The sequence below is a fragment of the Triticum dicoccoides genome, chromosome 1B, assembly GCF_002162155.2.
Source record: "Triticum dicoccoides isolate Atlit2015 ecotype Zavitan chromosome 1B, WEW_v2.0, whole genome shotgun sequence".
In the NCBI taxonomy this organism is placed as follows: Eukaryota; Viridiplantae; Streptophyta; class Magnoliopsida; order Poales; family Poaceae; genus Triticum; species Triticum dicoccoides.
The window spans coordinates 648,863,622-648,882,289 of NC_041381.1; the positions used below are offsets into that span (position 1 = coordinate 648,863,622).

General features: G+C 40.5%; 1 protein-coding gene across 1 annotated transcript; it reads left to right on the plus strand.

Annotated features, from left to right (window-relative positions):
• Positions 1 to 16,574: 16,574 nt before the first annotated feature.
• On the plus strand, positions 16,575 to 17,196 carry LOC119310978 (non-specific lipid-transfer protein 2-like). The gene has a single exon (XM_037586610.1). It carries the CDS (start codon positions 16,646 to 16,648, stop codon positions 16,940 to 16,942), a length of 297 nt encoding a protein of 98 aa, XP_037442507.1. The 5' UTR covers positions 16,575 to 16,645; the 3' UTR covers positions 16,943 to 17,196.
• Positions 17,197 to 18,668: the final 1,472 nt, after the last annotated feature.

The following is an 18,668-nucleotide window of genomic DNA, read 5'->3' on the forward strand; positions in this document are numbered from 1 at the left end:
TATTTGGCTGGAAAACTTTCAGCCTATTTTCTTCTCCAAAGAAGAGGTATTCATCCTTGGAGGAGAACAATTCTTTCCTCGTTCCTGCAAATTTGTTGTACGAGAAAATATGTCAGGTAGGGTATTATCCTTCCCCTTAATATGCTAAAAATGACTTTATAACCATTCCCAGCTATGGTGTCCTCAAATAAGACCCATCTTCTGGTTGAGCTTTTCTTACTATTAATTTTATTATAATATCGGCATATGGCTTCACAATCCGTTCACACTATAAACTCTTTAAACCCTAGATACAGCCTAAATGCATTTATTCCATTTACAACTGCAAGGATTTCTCTATCAATATTATTTACTGTCTTTAATTTGTAACTTCCTGAAGCATATTTGCATATTTTTTCATCTGCTTTTGGAGAATATTTATTGGGTTTTTGTTTGAGTATCGCACCCCATCCTACCTTAGATGCATCTGTCTTGATTATAAAATAATTGTCTTCTAGAGGAAATTCTAGGGGTTTTAAATTCTTGACCTTTTCCTTGATGGCCTTTACTAATTTTATATCTTCAGAATTGAAGTATCTTTGACCATTTTTCTTAATTTAGCATATAAAGGTCCTGCTAGCTTTGCTAAGTTATCTGTATAGTTTTGCGCATAGTTTACAATTCCTAAGAACTGTTGTAAAACCTTTTTATCACTAATATTATCAGGAAGCTCTAATATTTTCTTTGCAATATATTCTTGTAGATATATCTTTCCTTCTCCTATTTCATGACCAAGGACATTTATTTTCTCTTTGCAAATTTCCATCTTCTTTTTAGATAGTATGAGCCCATTTTGTTCTACCTTTCGAAAGAACACTTCAAGATGAGCTATATGCTCTTTGTATGATTTTGAGAATACTAACAGATCATCTATGTATACTAATATAAATGCTTGATTCCCATTAAATATATTTTGCATCTTACTTTGAAATAGTGCAGGTGCATTCTTTAGGCCTAATGGCATTACTAGCCATTCATAATGGCCTTGTGGACAAGTAAATGTTGTCCAGGGAATAGATTCTTCAGCCATTTTTACTTGCCAAAATCCTGCCTTTAAATCGAATTTGGAGAAATATTTACTTCCTTGTATTCTATTAATCCATTCCTGCTTATTACGTATGTTGTATGCATCGTCAACTGTATTATCATTAAGCCTTTTAAAGTTAATTACCATTCTAGATTTACCTCTAACTTCTTCAGCATGATTTCTAACTATAAAAGCAGCAGATCGATGAGGGCTTCTGCTTTCTCTTATAGCTTTTAACTTTAATAACTCTTCAATATGCATTTTGAGCTCTTTGATACCTTTAGGAGTAGCTTCTTTTGATCCTGACTTAATTATATAATGTGGATTTATGATATTTATTTTGCAAACTATAGAGTTCTTATCCCAATGTCTCATTGGTATTTCTCCAATAATTTGTATGCTTTCTAGTCTTTGCACAATCTTATCTATATCCCTTTTAGATTTTATATCTCTATACCAATTTGGAGAGAATGATTGCAACCCAATGCATTCTGTACATGTATTTTCTATATGATATTCTTCTATGGTCTCACTAAGTTCTTCGTCTTTACAGAATTCAAGGGGATCTGGACTTATGCTATATTCATCATCTACATTAGATATTTCTACATTTTGCAAGGAATTTATTTGTTTTCGCACTTCAGATATGTATGGAACATTATCTTGATAAGGGATAAATGTTACCCCCTCTTCATATATGATTGTGGTTTGTAAAGATTGTTTTAAAAATCTTAACCCTATTATCATGTCATCATTTATTACTGACAAATCTCTTATTGTAATTCCATCTATTATATATTTTGTGCCACTTATGTAAGCTTCAATATTTTATGCTAGCTGATTATGGATCTTATTTATTCCTGACATATCGGTAGATACTTCAGCTTTATTATCATGTATAGTTTCAACTATTTTGGGACATCTCATAAAATATTTTATCATGGATGATATTCTTAGTGCAACCAGTATCTAATAGCACCAGTATTTTATATGAAATATTTGGCTTCCGAACAATCTTAACTGGGATCCTTATTCCTAATACTTCTTTGAATGGTAATCGAACAATAAATTTGTTTCCAAAACTAGTAATTGCATCTTTCACTTATATTAATTTGTCTCCTTTTTTATCCCTTACTGTTACCATTTGCTCTTTCATTTCAGTGTTTTTTGAAACATTATTATTTTGCTCTTTACTATTTTCTAACTCATCTTTAAGTTTTTCTAGCTCTGCTTCTAGCTTATTTATTCTATTTTCTAAATTTCTAACCCTACTGGATAATATTCGCTCTTCTGGTTCCAATTCTATCTCTTGTCTCCACTTTTGATTATTGACTCTTAGACATGAGGCACATGCTTGTTTTAAACACAAGCTACATGTGAACCTATTATCTTGGCTTGGGTAATATACACAGAAAGCACATTTTATGTTATAATCACCTTTTCCACTAATCCAATCATGTTCACAATCTACTTGGTTCATCTTTTCAATTTTTAAACCAGCTAAATCATCTATTAGGTCTATTTCATCTTCACTTGATTCATATTCTGGAGCCTCATTTTCTACTTCATTTGTTTCTGTAATTGAATATATTGACTCGTCGTCTTTTATTTCATCATCACATACTAATATATTTTTATTAACGCTATCTATAATTAACACTCTCTCTTGTTATTCATATTTGCTAGAGTATCTTTTCTGGTCTTTATTAGGGAAAGTTCTACTTAGATGATCCGGTGAGTTACATATGAAACACATGCATGTTTTATCATAGGTTTTCTTAGGATTATATCTTCTTACATTTCTTTTATGCAAGAATGGGGCTCTATTGTCTGACCTTCTTAAGAAATACCTTTCCTTCATTCTAAATTTTCTATTATCTCTCCTTTGTGCCTTATAATATTTGTTTTTCCTATACCTCTCTTCTCCATATGTTAGCGGTATTTGGACAATATTATTGCAAAAATTGTAATCTGATTTCTTCATAGATCTTTGGGCTTGAACGCTAGTACATACCTTTCTTAGTTGTCTGAAAACAAATGTTATAGCTTGGGATATATTTACCACATTTCCTCTTGTTTCTTTTTTATATTCCTCAAATATTATTGAACCTAGAGGATCAGGCAATTTATGAAAATATCTTTCTACTACACCTACATTAAAACCTTGTTTAGCAGTAGTAGCATTATACAAATAATGCTGGGAAAATTCTTTAATACCTTTCTAGCTAGTTAATGTTAATTTTTCTATTTCTCTTAATCTTTCATTTTGTAATGAGGTATGTCCTAATTCTGGATCTTCTGCTATGATCATATTTGAGATAACATTCGCAAAGTTATTAGATAACTTCATGCCCATTGACTAGGGTATGATTCTACCCATTGTTCCCAAAGAACTTTTACAGATTCTCCTAAAAATGTTTCAAGATATGTTAACATATCTTCTACCTTAGTGCCTATGATATACTGATTTTGTATATATTTTTGTACTATTAAACCTTTCCATATGCTGATTATATTCGGCTAATCTATTGGATCATGAGCTGCTAGGTTTAATATAGCACCATCATTTTTATAATTTTGAAATTGCACTTGTTTTTCAAAATCTCTTCTTTTAGTACCCATGTATCTATATTGTCCTGGGACATATGTAGGTTGATAATCATATTTTTTTGGAGGCCATTGCCAGCTGACCTGGTAGGTCTCTCTCTTTCTCCTTCTCTTTTTACAGATGATTCTCCATACCCCCTTCTTCTTTTACCACTATTTTCTACTTCCATGGCTTCCATTGCATTGTCTAAATTATGTAGTCCCACATCATCTAGTGAGTTATAGAAATCACTATTTTGTTCTGAATCATCATATCTTTCATCTTCTAACCACATTTCTTTTATTAATTCCTCCTCTTCCTCATAACTTTCTAATAATAACTTATTGTTGATATCCCATTGCTCTTCTTCACTGACAATTTCTTATTTACTAATAATATTCTTATCTTTATTATTATTATTAATGATAGAATTTTTATTAATAATAGTATTTTCTTTTCTTTCTGCAGATGCTATAATTTTATCTTCCATGCTTGAACTACTAGTGGCAGACTTTTTATCAATTTTTAGTTTCTTTAACCTTGCAATTTCTCTAATGATAAATAGTTCTCTTTCTCTAATTTTTGGCCAATCCTTTGTCATAGAATGACTATATTCCCATTCAATATGCTTTAGCTTCTTTTCCCAATGAATTATTTCATCATCTAAATTAGCCTTTTCCATACATTCAGATAGACCTTTATTCTTATCATCATTAATTTCCGATTCTGACATAAATGATTCAGAGTCTTCTATTGATGCAGCTTTATAGTTCATAAATCGAATACTGCTACTTCCTTCACAATTTTGATAGCTTATGTAGTTTTCAGGTTGCTTTAATTCTTTTTTCTCTATTAATTCTCCTATCTTCCATTCTTCTCCTGCTCTTTCTTCAGATTCAATTTTAAGAGGATTCATAAATTTAATACCTTTTGATTGCATACTATCAATTATGTCATTCACATTCACTCTATATCTGGAGCTACTTCTATTAGTGAGCCTTCCTATAAATTCTATGCTTACTAGAAAATTTGTTCCTTTAAAATCTTCATAACCTTTAGTTTGGAAACCAAAACTCATTTTTTAATAAATTCTTTTACGGGCATAATTAGGCATGGAGCTATATAGGTTATTAATCTATTTTCATTCATGTCTCCTTCTAAAAATCCTAATGCTGCTTTGTCTACTGATTCCTAGGGATGCAGAGCGGCACCCGATCCGCCCCGCTTCCAAGTCAAAATATGCGAGCTTAGTTATAATTCCTCCTGCCAGATTTAGCTTAGTTTGAACTAACCTCATGTCTATGCGGGCTTATGCGGGATGCCCGCCTGCATCCCTACTGATTCCCATCTTCTGTCTAATAATGTTATTAAAACATTTGCACCTAATTTCTTTCTTGTCATACCTTTGACTCCTATGATATACATACCTTGATAAATATATTTATAACCACAATATTTTAGTTCATTTTCAATATTTTTGCTTACAATTCTTAAATCTACTGGGTGTGTTAACACACTTAATTCTACTTCTCTGGATATTCTATATAGACCCCTTTTACTTTCAAACATACCCATGTGGTATACTTGTTGCAGCTTTATTTTTCTTAGGGTATCTTCTGATATCTTTCTAGATCTCTTTGTATATCAATAACTTCTTCAATGCTATCAATATCGTCAGCTTTGCATGATAATCTATGCTTCATGGCCAGAGGTCTTGAATCTTGCCTTACTAGTTGGAGGGTTTTGTCTCTTCTAAGGAAGCCTTTAGATACGTCCATTTTTCTGAATTAATATCTCTAGCAGAGGCAACTATTCCGGATGATGAATGCACAATTTCTTTGTTGCTTTGGACACTATTTATTTTATCTAAAATCTGGATTAATAGCTGTAGGATGGTGTTATTTTGTCTTATTATAACTTCGGAATCTTCCTTTGGGGAGTCGTGATCGGAGAATCCGACAGGAGGTGACAGATATTTAGCTACTTTGTTTAATGCTTGAGTATATTCACTCATATAATTATGAGATAATCAAAGTTTTAACCTCTTGCACCAACTTTTTTATTTCAAGTATATCTTGTCTTGATTCAGTGCATGGGAGTGCCTCTTTGCCTTTACTTAGGTAACGGCCTATTGATAACACTTCCTCTTTAATATAATCGTTATTCTTGCAAACTGTATTCTGTCTTGCTTTTGCTTCTTCTAGCTTATGTAAAGCTATATCAATTTTATTATTCAACCCTGAATACTTATCCGCAAGTTTTTGGTATTCTTTCAATAAACTTTCAAATTTTTGGTCTAAATTATCTTGTCTTTTTCCCCAAGATATGTAAAAGTTATATATCAAATAAACGACTGTATTTAACTGGCTATGAGATGTATGCCGGATATGCTCTTCAGAGGGATTTATTCTACAGGTTGTATTTATTTTTTCCTTAGTATTTATTACTTTACCTGCACTAACTTCTAAGTTTAAATATGTTAACCTTTCAATGGTTAAACACTGGACCTGATGCCAACAATATAGGAATAAAAAATTACAAATATATTCTAATCAATATTAATTAAGATTTTAATTAGGTTAATATGTGATTAGGTGAAAGTGGTAGACATGACGTACTTTTTATCTTGAATATTATTTACTATTCACTAGGTAGGACACTATTCACAAAAGTGCTTTACTATTCAATACACTATTTGGAATAGTATTTCACTATTCATAGCAATATTTAATTCTTTGGTATTATATGCTCGTTCTGTATTCACTAAGCAGATTATATCTTAATGCAGGATCTGTTTAGGGCTGGCAAGGCGAACAATACGTCCGACGGTGTGCGTAGAGGTGTAAAATCCTACTCAGTACTCACCATATTTTTCATTATGTTGTATTAGATGTAGCTAGTTACGTTCACTTAGCAGTTTTAATTGCAAATTTATGGGGTAAATTCCTATCATCTTCCCAGACAGTTCCGCCCGAAGGGAACACTTCTCTACGGCCACAAGGTTCTCATTCAAACACCACTCTGGGCTACACAGAGAACTACACACGCAGAGGTTTCTCCTATAGGATCCCTAGCATAAGAACTCATCCCATAAATTCATAAATAAAAGTACTAAGTGAAACCAAGAAACTACATCATTTCAACAACATAATTTACATATGGTTTTCCCTTTAGGGAGGCCCCGAAGGGATTACACACAACTAGGAAATTACCTTCAAACTCTTGGCGAACTAAGCGCCTTCTTGGCTATTCTACTAGCAGTGGTGGTGGCTAAACTACAAAGGAAGTGGTGCTCTGGTGGAGGGTCTTGATGCTCTGAGTGCTTTGTGCTCTCCCGTCTTGTGTTGTCTTCTTGAGCCCAGCATCTCCTTTTATAGCCGCGAGGGCTGGCTGCAAGGGAGGCCTTCGGGAGCCTTCCTTCACTTATTTTACACACGGTAGTATGCATACATGTCTTACTAGGGTACATGTGTGTCCTTCTAATAATATAGAAAAGTGCGAGAGAGAGTGGCGACAAGCTTCAATCTTCAGGACTCTTTGCTTTCTTCACGTGCATTGTCTCTCGGTGAATAATTGGCTGGCCTTTGTGTACCACTCTTTGCTCTTCGGACATACAGATTTTCATGCGATTAGTCATTGTGTGTGTGTGTGTGTGTGTGTGTGTGTGTGTGTGTGATGCAATAATCTAGACGAGTGCTTTTCTACCTACATCTTACATGGACACAATGGCTACATGTATTTTTGGCAAAAAAAAACTGATAATTGCGGATGAAGTGAATCATCTTCTCATGCATGAGAAGAAAGCAAAGGTACACAAAATATACAAGCGTTACCACGCTTACCTCGCCACAGTATAATCTCCCCCATTGGGCCCTAGTTACGGAAGTTACATACATACTACATATATAGGTGCTAAAAAATGTTTCTACAGTTTTTGAGTACTCAAGTAAATAATTAGGAGGGAAAAAAGCTACAGTAACTCATTGCTTAATAACAACAACAATGGCAGACACCATAGATATGGTTACTGAGGCCACAAGTGCAACACCCATGAGCGTCATGTTTGGCGCACACCACCGCTCTTGACGACAAACTGGCATTACCAAGGTGATATTGTTCAACACATTTGTTACGCCTGGGATCCCTGCATACAATGGTGTCACCAGTAATGGTAGGAACGATCTTAAAACTGACACTCAGACTCCTTTTGATGACACTCTGGCTGCTTGCAATATCAATCCAGAGAGGATTGCCCCCTATGCTTTTTAATGGGACAACTCTTCCAAGGATGAGATCTGCTACCCTGTACACCACCATGCAGTTCGCGTGATGGCTGCTGGAACCGACGAGCAAGATCTCAGAATCACATTCTAGCAGTTCAAAAGGAGTGCGGATCTTCCCCTTTGGACATATGGCGATCACCTTGGGTGGCTGAAACGAAGTCGAGATGAATCCAGGCGTCTTCTCGTGGCGAGGTGGGTCGATCTGGAAAATCCATATTTCATCACTGCTTGATGACATGGTTTCTGCAGCATGTAAAATTTGCCTTGAGATGATGATATGATGCTATTATCCGGGGAGAAGGTCCAGGCCGAGAAACTCCATTGCTTGTCCTTAATTAGTGGTAGCAAATATCACGCGCGACAGATCTCGAAGCATGATCATGAGCATACACTAGTAGAAAAAGGGCATATTGTCCCGGTTGGTGAGGGCCTTTAGTCCTGATTCCGGAACCGGGACTAAAGGGTCGATATTAAAGGCCCCCCCTTTAGTCCCAGTTCTTATACGAACCGGGACTAAAGGCCCTCCATGTGGTCGCTGCCAGGAGGTCCACCTTTAGTTTGACCAGATTTGACCAAAATTCAAAAAAAATGAAATAATTATTTGGTAACACTAATATTTCTTGAATAAGTAGTTTGACCATTGTTTGACCACAGTTTGACCAGATTTGACCAAAATTCAAAAAACTGAAATAATTATTTAGTAACACTAATATTCTTGAATAATTATTTAGTAACACTAATACTTCTTGAATAAGTAGTTTGACCATAGTTTGACCAGATTTAACGAAAATTCAAAAAAAAACTAAAATCTGAGCATAACTTTTTTCCTTTTAGAATTTGAGGATTCTAAAAATTTGCAAACAGGCCGTATGCTGTCAAAACCAGATGCGCATTTTTGTGCTGAACATTTTTATATATTATACATTTTTTCTGACATCGTTTGCAAAAGTTATAGCCATTTTACATTTTCCCTACACTTTTTGCAAAACATGTCCAAAATTAAGTTTTTAAATTTCCTAACTAGTACATGTAGTAACATAACCATATCTGGAAGGATTTTAATTTTTGAAGTTTTTATCATTTACTTTTGCTTTTTACAAAACTGAAAAGACGATCCACAAGGGGGGGTAGAGTTTGAAAATGGGACCTTTAGTACTGGTTCATGCCACGAACCGGACTAAAGGTCTAACCTTTAGTACCGGTTGGTGCCACGAACCGGTACTAATGGGCATCGCACCCTTTAGTCCCGGTTCGTGGCACCAACCGGGACTAAAGGTCCCATTTGAACCGGGACTAATGCCTGTACGGTGCCCTACCCGCTCGAACCGGGACTAATGCTCACATTAGTTCCGGTTCGTAATGCAACCGGGATTAATGCTTTTTTCTGGCCGAACCAAAGCCCTGTTTTCTACTAGTGATAGGAACTTTGTCAGCACCAACGCTCAAGGAGGCGGTCACCCTGCCTGGTGACAAGTATGGACGCTCCGTGCGTGAACTCAAGTGGATTGATCCCAAACTCATTGTGGCATACGTGATTGGTGGGAACTTGGCAACGCTCCCCGTGAAGGGGTGAGGTAGGCAAGCGTCATCGCCGTTTTCATTATCGTGTCGCCGATGCTGCTGCAGTAGGAGGAGACCTTCAACCGGACAAAGGACACGATGGTCCTCGAGAAGAGGGGCCCCGGGGCGTATGAACAGTCTAGTGTCGAGGTTGAGGAAACGCATCCGTCTGTCTTCAAGGTGTAGTTCGTGGCCCTCGGGCAGCATCGTCCGCTGACCCAGGTGGAAGTGCGGGATGATGATGCCCTTTGCGCGCGGGCAGAGCATGCTGGACCGCACATGCGTGCACACGACGTAGAAGAGAACATAGCCATGCAGGTTGTCTTGGGCGAGCACCAGCCAGCCGTCGAGATCGACCAAATCAGCGGGCAATGACGCCAGGGGAGACACGTCATCTGCACCGGTGTTGGAGGCGGCCGCATCGGTCGCCGGAGGACGGCAGCAGTTCGCCGACGAGGACATCGATCGATCTGATCGTTCAGGATTTTTTCCCTACCATAGCCGCCAGCGTAAGCGTCTCGGCGACTAAGTATTCGTGATGTGAGATGCGGTGCGTGTTTGTGTATGGGCTCGTCCAGAGCCAGTCCAAACCATTTTTGGGCCCAGGGTAACGTGAAACCATTATTTTTTATACCAAATATTTATACTTGTTTTAAACTAACTGTACATATAACAATTTTAATTAATATAATTTTCTACTTAGCCATATAACAATGTTTTCAAATAATTGTTACATTATTTGTTGTTATAGAATTGTAATACATCTTTGAAAATTTTGATTCTACAAATTTTAAATTGTAAGATATACCAAAAAATATTTTCTTTGTTAAAAAAATATTCGAATTAATTTTAGAATATTGCATAAATTCTATAGTGTATATACATATATTTGCATATCCATGCACGTGTCCATATATCTTTTAATATTATTGAATGTTGTGATGGAGATTTCTAAATCATAAATACTTTAATGGAGGTTTCCTACCATATATCAGGCAACCATATTCGTAGAAACTTTTAGGGTATATCAAATGTGACATGCAAGTTGGGTTCAGTAATAGAGTCGTCTAAGAACCAACTATGTTCTTGAGTGTACTTTTGCGTATGATTCGACTATATCTGACATGATCATCTAGATTCATTGTTGGGGATATTACCCCAGGATATGACCCGCCTGTTTAGGGACGGGTCATTCTGTGGCGACTTAAAGAGGAGGCGCGACAGCTGGGCTTCGGTTATCCAAAAGACCAAGGTTCAGAGGATGAGCCGCCAGGTGGGCTGACTCACGGCCCAGGGCCTGGAGTGCCTTTACTTCTAGGACGCCCAAGGAGTTTTCTTACTTAGGAAAGTAGGAAGCATATTAGTACATGGGTTGCAATGCGAGCCGGACTCTCTTGTAAACCCAGGGCCTCAACCTATATATAAAGGGGAGCCCCTGAGGCAAGCAGGACTAAGTTACAAGCTCTCAAGTACTAGTATAGTCAAGTGTTACGCTTATAATCGAGATCATCATCATCAATATCAATGATGCAGGAGTAGGCTTTTACCTCCACCATGAGGGGCCGAACCTGGGTAAACCCTTGTCTTTTGATTCTTATTAACCCCGTTCAAGCTACTACCTCACGACTAAGTCCTTTCATGAGGACATCAGCTGTGACAAAACCACGACACTTGGCGCCCACCGTGGGGCTATCGCTCGGTGATCTTGAGTTCTTGGAGGGAGCTTTGCTAGGGAGTGATGGATGAAGGAAATATGCCCTAGAGGCAATAGTAAAGTTGTTATTTTATATTACCTTAATCATGATAAAGGTTTATTATTCATGCTATAATTGTATTGACCGGAAACTTAAATGCATGTGTGGATGCATAAACAAATACCGTGTCCCTAGTGAGCCTCTACTAGACTAGCTCATTGATCAAAGATGGTTAAAGTTTCGTAACCGTAGACATGTGTTGTCATTTGATAACGGGATCACATCATTAGGAGAATGATGTGATGGACCATCTGTTAGCTTAGCATATTGATCGTTCAGTTTATTGTTATTGCTTTTTTCATGTCAAATACATATAATCCTTCGACTATGAGATTATGCAACTCCCGGGTACCGGAGAAATACCTTGTGCTATCAAACGTCACAACGTAACTGGCTGATCATAAAGATGCTCTACAGATATCTCCGAAGGTGTTTGTTGAGTTGGCATAGATCAAGATTATGATTTGTCACTCTAAGTATCGGCGATGTATCTCTGGGCCCTCTCGGTAATACACATCATAAGAAGCCTTGCAAGCAAATGACTAATGAGTTAGTTACGAGATATTATATTATAGAACGAGTAAAAAGACTTGTCAGTATTGAGATTGAACTAGGTATAGAGATACCGACGATCGAATCTTGGGCAAGTAACATACCGATGGACAAAGGGAATTAAGTATGTTGTCATAACAGTTCGACCGATAAAGATCTTCGTAGAATATGTAGGAGCCAATATGAGCATCCAAGTTCTGCTATTGGTTATTGACCGGAGAGGTGTCTCGGTCATGTCTACATAGTTCTCGAACCCGTAGGATCCGCACGCTTAATGTTCGATGGCAATTTGTATTATATGAGTTATGACGAAATTAGGCGGTGCTTTTATAAAGCACGCCGGATGCCGCGCGTCAGGCCGCTTTTTCGCGCGTGTGCGCACTTCTTTTTCCCGCGCCTGCTGGAGCGCACCAAACCGGCCCACGTGCGCTAAAACTTGCTTTTTCCCCGTGCGCGCGATATCTAGCGCGACTGTTGGGGATGCTTTAAGAGATAAAAGACGGTGATTCGTTTCATCTTGGTCATAGAAACAATATTATTTACTACCTTATCACCTCTGTTTTTGCCAAATTATCCTTCATTAGGATAACCCTCCATATGCGTGAACCACACTAAAATGTTGCCTTAAATGACAATATGTTTTCTCAAGTATGTTTCGAACAACTTACAAATCTCGTATTTATGAGGTCGGTTACTTGAGATAAAGCTTTGGAGTGAAGATACTTGTTACACAACAACTGAATCCTCACACCCTCCGCCAAAGCAAGCCTATGCAGCCATTGGCTGAGGAGGCATGTGTTCTTAATTTTGTGGTCTTTAACACCCAAACCCTAAATGCTAAACCCTAATCCTACTCCTCGTACAAATGGCCCCTCGTTTCCCTTTCTTCTCTCCTTGCATATTCTCCGCTCAGCTCCTCTTGTTTTCTGGTACTTGAGGGCGCTTCATTTCTTCTATTTCTTCCTTCACGAGAGTGTTTTCTTCATAGAATGCTATGATATTTCATTGATCCTATAGTTGTGCATTACTTTCTATTCAGATCATCTATCAGTTTCTCCCTGTAAATTCCATTCACTTTGTTATTTGCTACATGGATCCCAACAAGAGCCTTGGTGACACTAAGAAGGCTAAGGTAATTTTTTTCATCATTTGTGCTAGTTTGTACCATATAGGGCATGTCTGATTCATAGGAAAAGACAAGGAAAATCATAGGAGAAGGATTTTTTACTATGGTGAATGAATGGACCATAGAAAAATTACATGAATGATTCCTTTGGGTTGAGTTTCATAATAAAATCTAAGAAATTTAACAATCGACCGCAACCTCTACTTTACATTCTCATGCAAAAAGAATGAGACGAAGGCTATAAGTAACGTAATGTCAACTCCATCTTATCTTTGCATATAGCTTAACTCCAATTTGACCATGTATTTTAGGATTCCTACATTTTTCCTATTCCTGCGAATCAAACAACCATCTGTTTTGCACATGTCAATCAGGAAAGAAAGACAAGAGGATGGACTAATGATGGACCATCTAGAAGCAAGCGCCATCAGAATTTAGGCAGTGAGGCAAATTTATCTTCTGGTCTCATCTCTCTCTTATGTTTGCTCTGGGGCCTGGCCTTTGAGCTATGGCCATACTATGCTCTGCTCCAGCCATCGAGCCAATGATCTAGTGCTTGTGTTTGTTATGGGACGTATCTGGTAATTCTCATGTGGACATCGTACATATCCACATGAGAATTATGTCCACATGAGAATTATTATGTCCACATGAGAATTATCAGATACGTCCAGCGACCAGCGACTAGCAGGAGATGGTAGCACGGGATAAATACAACCGATTTGAACGGCGGTTCAATAGTTGGCTATATGTGTTGGCATATTTACCGATTTTCGCTAGTCATGGCTTGTTTCTGTGTTTTATCTCTTCTTCGGTATTGGATCTTGTTACTCAAACTTCAATAAATGATGCATACACCGGGGCTATCCTCATTTTCTAAATAATAAAAAATAGAGAAACCATACTCACACACACACACACACACACACAAAACAAGAAAGTGAAGTGTTTCAGCAAGCAAAGATCAAACCTAGCAGACTCACCGTAAAGGCAGACCCAAAAATGGCTTTAGTGCAGGCGCAACCCTACAAAAAAAATTGGATGACACATCCAGACTCAAACTCCTGCTCTTGGCCATGTTCATCCTCTATTATCAGTGTTAGAATCGAAGATCAGGCCAAGTTGCCATAATCCACCAAAGTATCCTTTGATCTCAGAGTTGAAAAACAAGATGACGGTTGCATAGCAGATTACTCTATTATCACACGTGCATTCTCAAATTATTATGCTATGCATGAACGCGCTTGTTGTTGTAATCCTCTATTTTTATAGGAATCTGCTACGGAAAGCAACTCAACTAGCCGTATACGGTGATACCTGCCCTTTGCAGTACAGAATTATGCTGCGTTCAAGAGTAGTATAGAGAAACTGTACTCATTGGCAAAATAAATAGTACTTGGACAACCCATAGCGTATCTTTCCTCACCAACAAAATAAACGTGTTCATAGGTTACAGAAAGGAAATTAAAAGGTTGGCAGATCAAGTGCTCCGTTCGATTAAGCATCAACCTGTCCGTAGTTAGGCTAACTCCACCGCACGACCCATCTGTGACCCATCTGGTCCGTTTTTGTCCGTTTGAGGTAAAATACGACCCAGCGGTAATACCCAAATAGACAAAGTTGTCCGCTGGTGTCCGTTTCAGTCCGGCCCAACCCCAAATCCAAACCAAAGTTGGGTCACAAATGGGTCTAAACGGACACAGACGGACGCGCTCCTCGGCCTCTCTCGTCCGCTCGTGTCCGACACTGGCCCACAGGTCAGCGACCCACACCAACCCCGCGCCCGCCGCCGCGGCCGCCGTCGCCCCGCGTCCGCCGTCGCATGCCCCGCGCCCGCCGCCGCGGCCGCCGTCGCCCTGCACCCGCCGCCATGCTCGCAGATGAGGTATGGCAGCACGCGGCTCCACGCCGACTGGTCCGTGTCGAAGCCGTGCGACAGCACCACCACGCGCTCGCCGGTGCCCACCACCCGCACGTTCAGGATCTGCAGCAGCTTCGCCCTGCTCGGCGCACCCCCCACCATCGCCTCGCCGGAGCTGGACGCCGGGGCCGAGCTGCTGCTGCTGGGGCTGAGCGGGTGCGTGGACCGGAGCATGAGACGACTGGATTGGGATACGGGGCCGGGTCGCACAGGCTTATTTTCCTCAGGCCGAAGCCCGCGGGCGCCGCGGCCGCCCCCGGCGGCGTCAGGAGGAGCGTGAGCTTCTGCCTGAAGAAGAGCTCGGCTTCGCTGCTGCTGTGCACGGAGGGGCTCGGGTCCGAGAGCACGGTGCCGCGGCGAGGGCGAGGCTGGGCGAGCTCGCGGTGAGGCGGGGGTTCGCGCGGGGCGGCATGGCGGGCCGTGGGCAGAGCGGGGCGGACAGTTTGGGGTTTCAGAAGCCTTGTGCGCGTTGGGTGCAACTGCCCCATACGTCTGTCCGCCCCCCGAACGTCCGCCAAATCACACCCCAAACGGACAAAAACGGACGTCCGGATGGGTCACGGATGGGTCACGGTGGAGTTGGCCTTAGTAATGTCACTCCCTCAGCTCCTTTTATTTAGCTGCACCAACGTGCATCACATTCAGGACACCTAAGCCAAGCAATATTCTGTCAACCAATATTCTCCCAACGCAGTCGTTGATTATAACCCAACGCAGTACTAGAGAGGCCAGACATAAATTGATTATTTGATTACTAGTATTCCGTATTGAATGTGTTGAGTTTTATTTGATTCTCTTAGTACTCTGCACTAGGTGCTGTTGGTATTTATTTTTCGCGAATACGCAAAGCTTGTGTATCTTTTCATTGACAGAAGAAAGTGGACGAGTACAAGTTTAGAGTTGTACTGATGTGGGGATTGATCTAGTTTTGATTCTATACTTCAGCTTCAGTGCAATCATATTATGCACAAACCTAAAAATAGAGACACTTCTCTCTTATTGTCATATTTGATTTTGAGACCAAGGAGATTTTAATAGGTTTGACTCGATTAATTGTTTTGGTTGAAATCGCCAGCAAGCACACCTTAAGCTATACTATAATTTTGGATCCCATGCTACAAAGGGAACAATATTTATAAGAAAATTTTCTAAAACTTTGAAGTATGCACAATTGCTTGACCTAAAATCACTCAAAATGTGACAGTTTAATTGTGGAAATGATGACCCATGCTCACACTTATCCATAGTGCCTCAAGCCCTCGACACTTCATGAACCAGGAGGCTCGATCGATCTCTTCCTTAATCATCGCCGTCCCAAAAGGATACGACCTGTGCACCAACGCGCGAGCAGCTACCCGTGCACCCCTCTACGTGTAACGCAGCAGCGCACAGAGTCGATACTTTCCTTGATCGTTTCGGCACGCTCATGATGGGTTCCACTTCCACTGACCCACTGAGATCATCAGGCCGCCCATCGGCCCATGTTCACATAGTAAAAAAGCGCAACACGTCACCCGATCCGTGCCGTCCGATGCCCTACATACCGTGTCGATCGGCCCATAGTGGAGCTCTCTGTCCGCGCGCATGTCGGTAGTGCACCCATGACCCATGCTTGATGCTTCCGCGTTCTACACTCTGTCGCGCGCCACACCTACTCCGTGCTGCATGCGGCCTATAAAACGCACCGTCGAACGCTCTCATTCTCCACAACCCAGAGGCATCACCCAACTCTTCACGCACGTCAGAGTATCACACACACACACACTGCAAGAGCAGCTTCACCACTCCCCTTACCCATGGCGGCGTCGAAGGCCACCCTCGTCTGCTTCATGGTCGTGGCACTGGCGGCGGTGCTGCTGGCGGCGCCGGGCGCGGTGGATGCGGCGACGTGCAGCCCGACGCAGCTGACCCCATGCGCGCCGGCGATCATCGGGAACGCGGCACCGAGCGCGGCGTGCTGCGGGAAGCTCAAGGCGCACCCGGCGAGCTGCCTCTGCAAGTACAAGAAGGACCCCAACCTGCAGCGCTACGTCAACTCCCCCAACGGCAAGAAGGTCTTCGCCGCATGCAAGGTCCGCCTGCCAAGGTGCTGAACAAGCTAGCGCCACGAGCTTCGTCCATGTCCCTCGCGCGTTGCACGTACACTATGTACGTTGGAGTACCGAGAGTGTGTGAGGTATAAATAAAAAACGAGGGGAGTGCTAGATACTTTATTTTATTTTAAACATAAATTGACAGCGCTGTACTACTTTGTTACGGTGCCAGTGATGTCCATGTGTCATGTATACTCATGTCCTGTGTATGGCAGCATATATATGTCAGAGTTATAAGCATAAATATTTTGTTATGCTCCTTGCTTTGCTTCGGAAAGATTTTTGAAATGGGGAAGAAAATAGTAGTAACTGGAATCAGAATATATGAACGATAGCACCTGTGGCTACATGTTATAACGTCTCACCTTTTAGGTTCGATAAAAATGATTTGTGGCTAATTTTTTTTAAATTAATGATGTGGAAGGCTTATATGTGCTTGATGATGTTGAGGATTTGCAAAATTTAGTGTGGAGTACTTGTATGTGCTTAATAACATGGAGGACTTATATGTGCTAGAAAATAAGTAGTAGGCGTGTACTCTTTAAAAAACAAAGGATGACATGCTTGCTTCATGCACGTACTTTAGCAAAAGGGCAAGCCAGAGAAAACGACAACGAAATGGTTGAAAAGAAATGATGAGTCTACAAAACGGTGATACCAAGTGTTAAGAACCTTGTTTAGTCGATCACTCGATCGAATCGTGATTTTGATCGTGGAACGAATTACATTGGTAATGTGTTGCGTCTCGGGGTAGAATCAAGGGGCAATTGTTGTGGATGAAGTTCTTGTCGATTAGGTTGGCCTGACCTCTTCAGTCGTCTGATGCGGTTGGACCATGGTATTACATCTTTGGTGTGCATAGATCAGGGATGCTGACACTTAACCTTTCTTGCAAGACATTATCAGGGAATATACATAAAGTGATAAAGATATTACCAAAATATTAAAAACAAAAAAGGATTAACTAAAAAGGGAAAGGAAGGTGACATGTGCACTTGAAGGAGCTCTCTAAGCCTGAGATTTGAAAACCATTACGAAGCAGTGCCCTGAGGAGTGGCACTAGCATTGTCAATGGGTCTCACGCAATAGAACTACATTACCCTTTTTGTTAGTGTTCATCCACTGGTTGTCCATTGGAAGATGATGAAAATTAACGAGTGTTGTCGGCATTGTTGAAGGGCCTTATTACAACCGACATAACATCACAAAACCAAATCCTCCTGGCTTATCTCATGCCATCACTTCGAGGTGATCTGCAAACACCATCAAATGATGGTGCAAAATTGATATTCTATCAAACAACACGAACCTTGAACACTAGATCCACCATGGGGACAATACTATGCTTTGTAAAAGAATGATGATGCCCACCTACACTGTTGAAAGGCACAGATCATATCAATCAAGAACCCACCAGAAACCCAAAGCTCGTCGCATTACCATTGACCATCACCATTGGATGAAGTCAAGCATGGGTGGTGGTACATGACCAGCCTGAGGGGGAGAGATGGTAGCACTACGATGCCATGCGATGTCGAACCCCTCATCAACACCATGGACGATGAACGCAATAACCTAGGGTAATGCCAAAGAAGCAGCACCAACGCTTGCGAGCAACTAGTCAGTGAGCTTTCTCCTAGAACTAGGGACGGCTCAAGGGGGGCAAGCGGGGGAACCCCCTTGCCGATGTTTTTATTTTTGTGCTTAATTACTAGCACTAGATTGG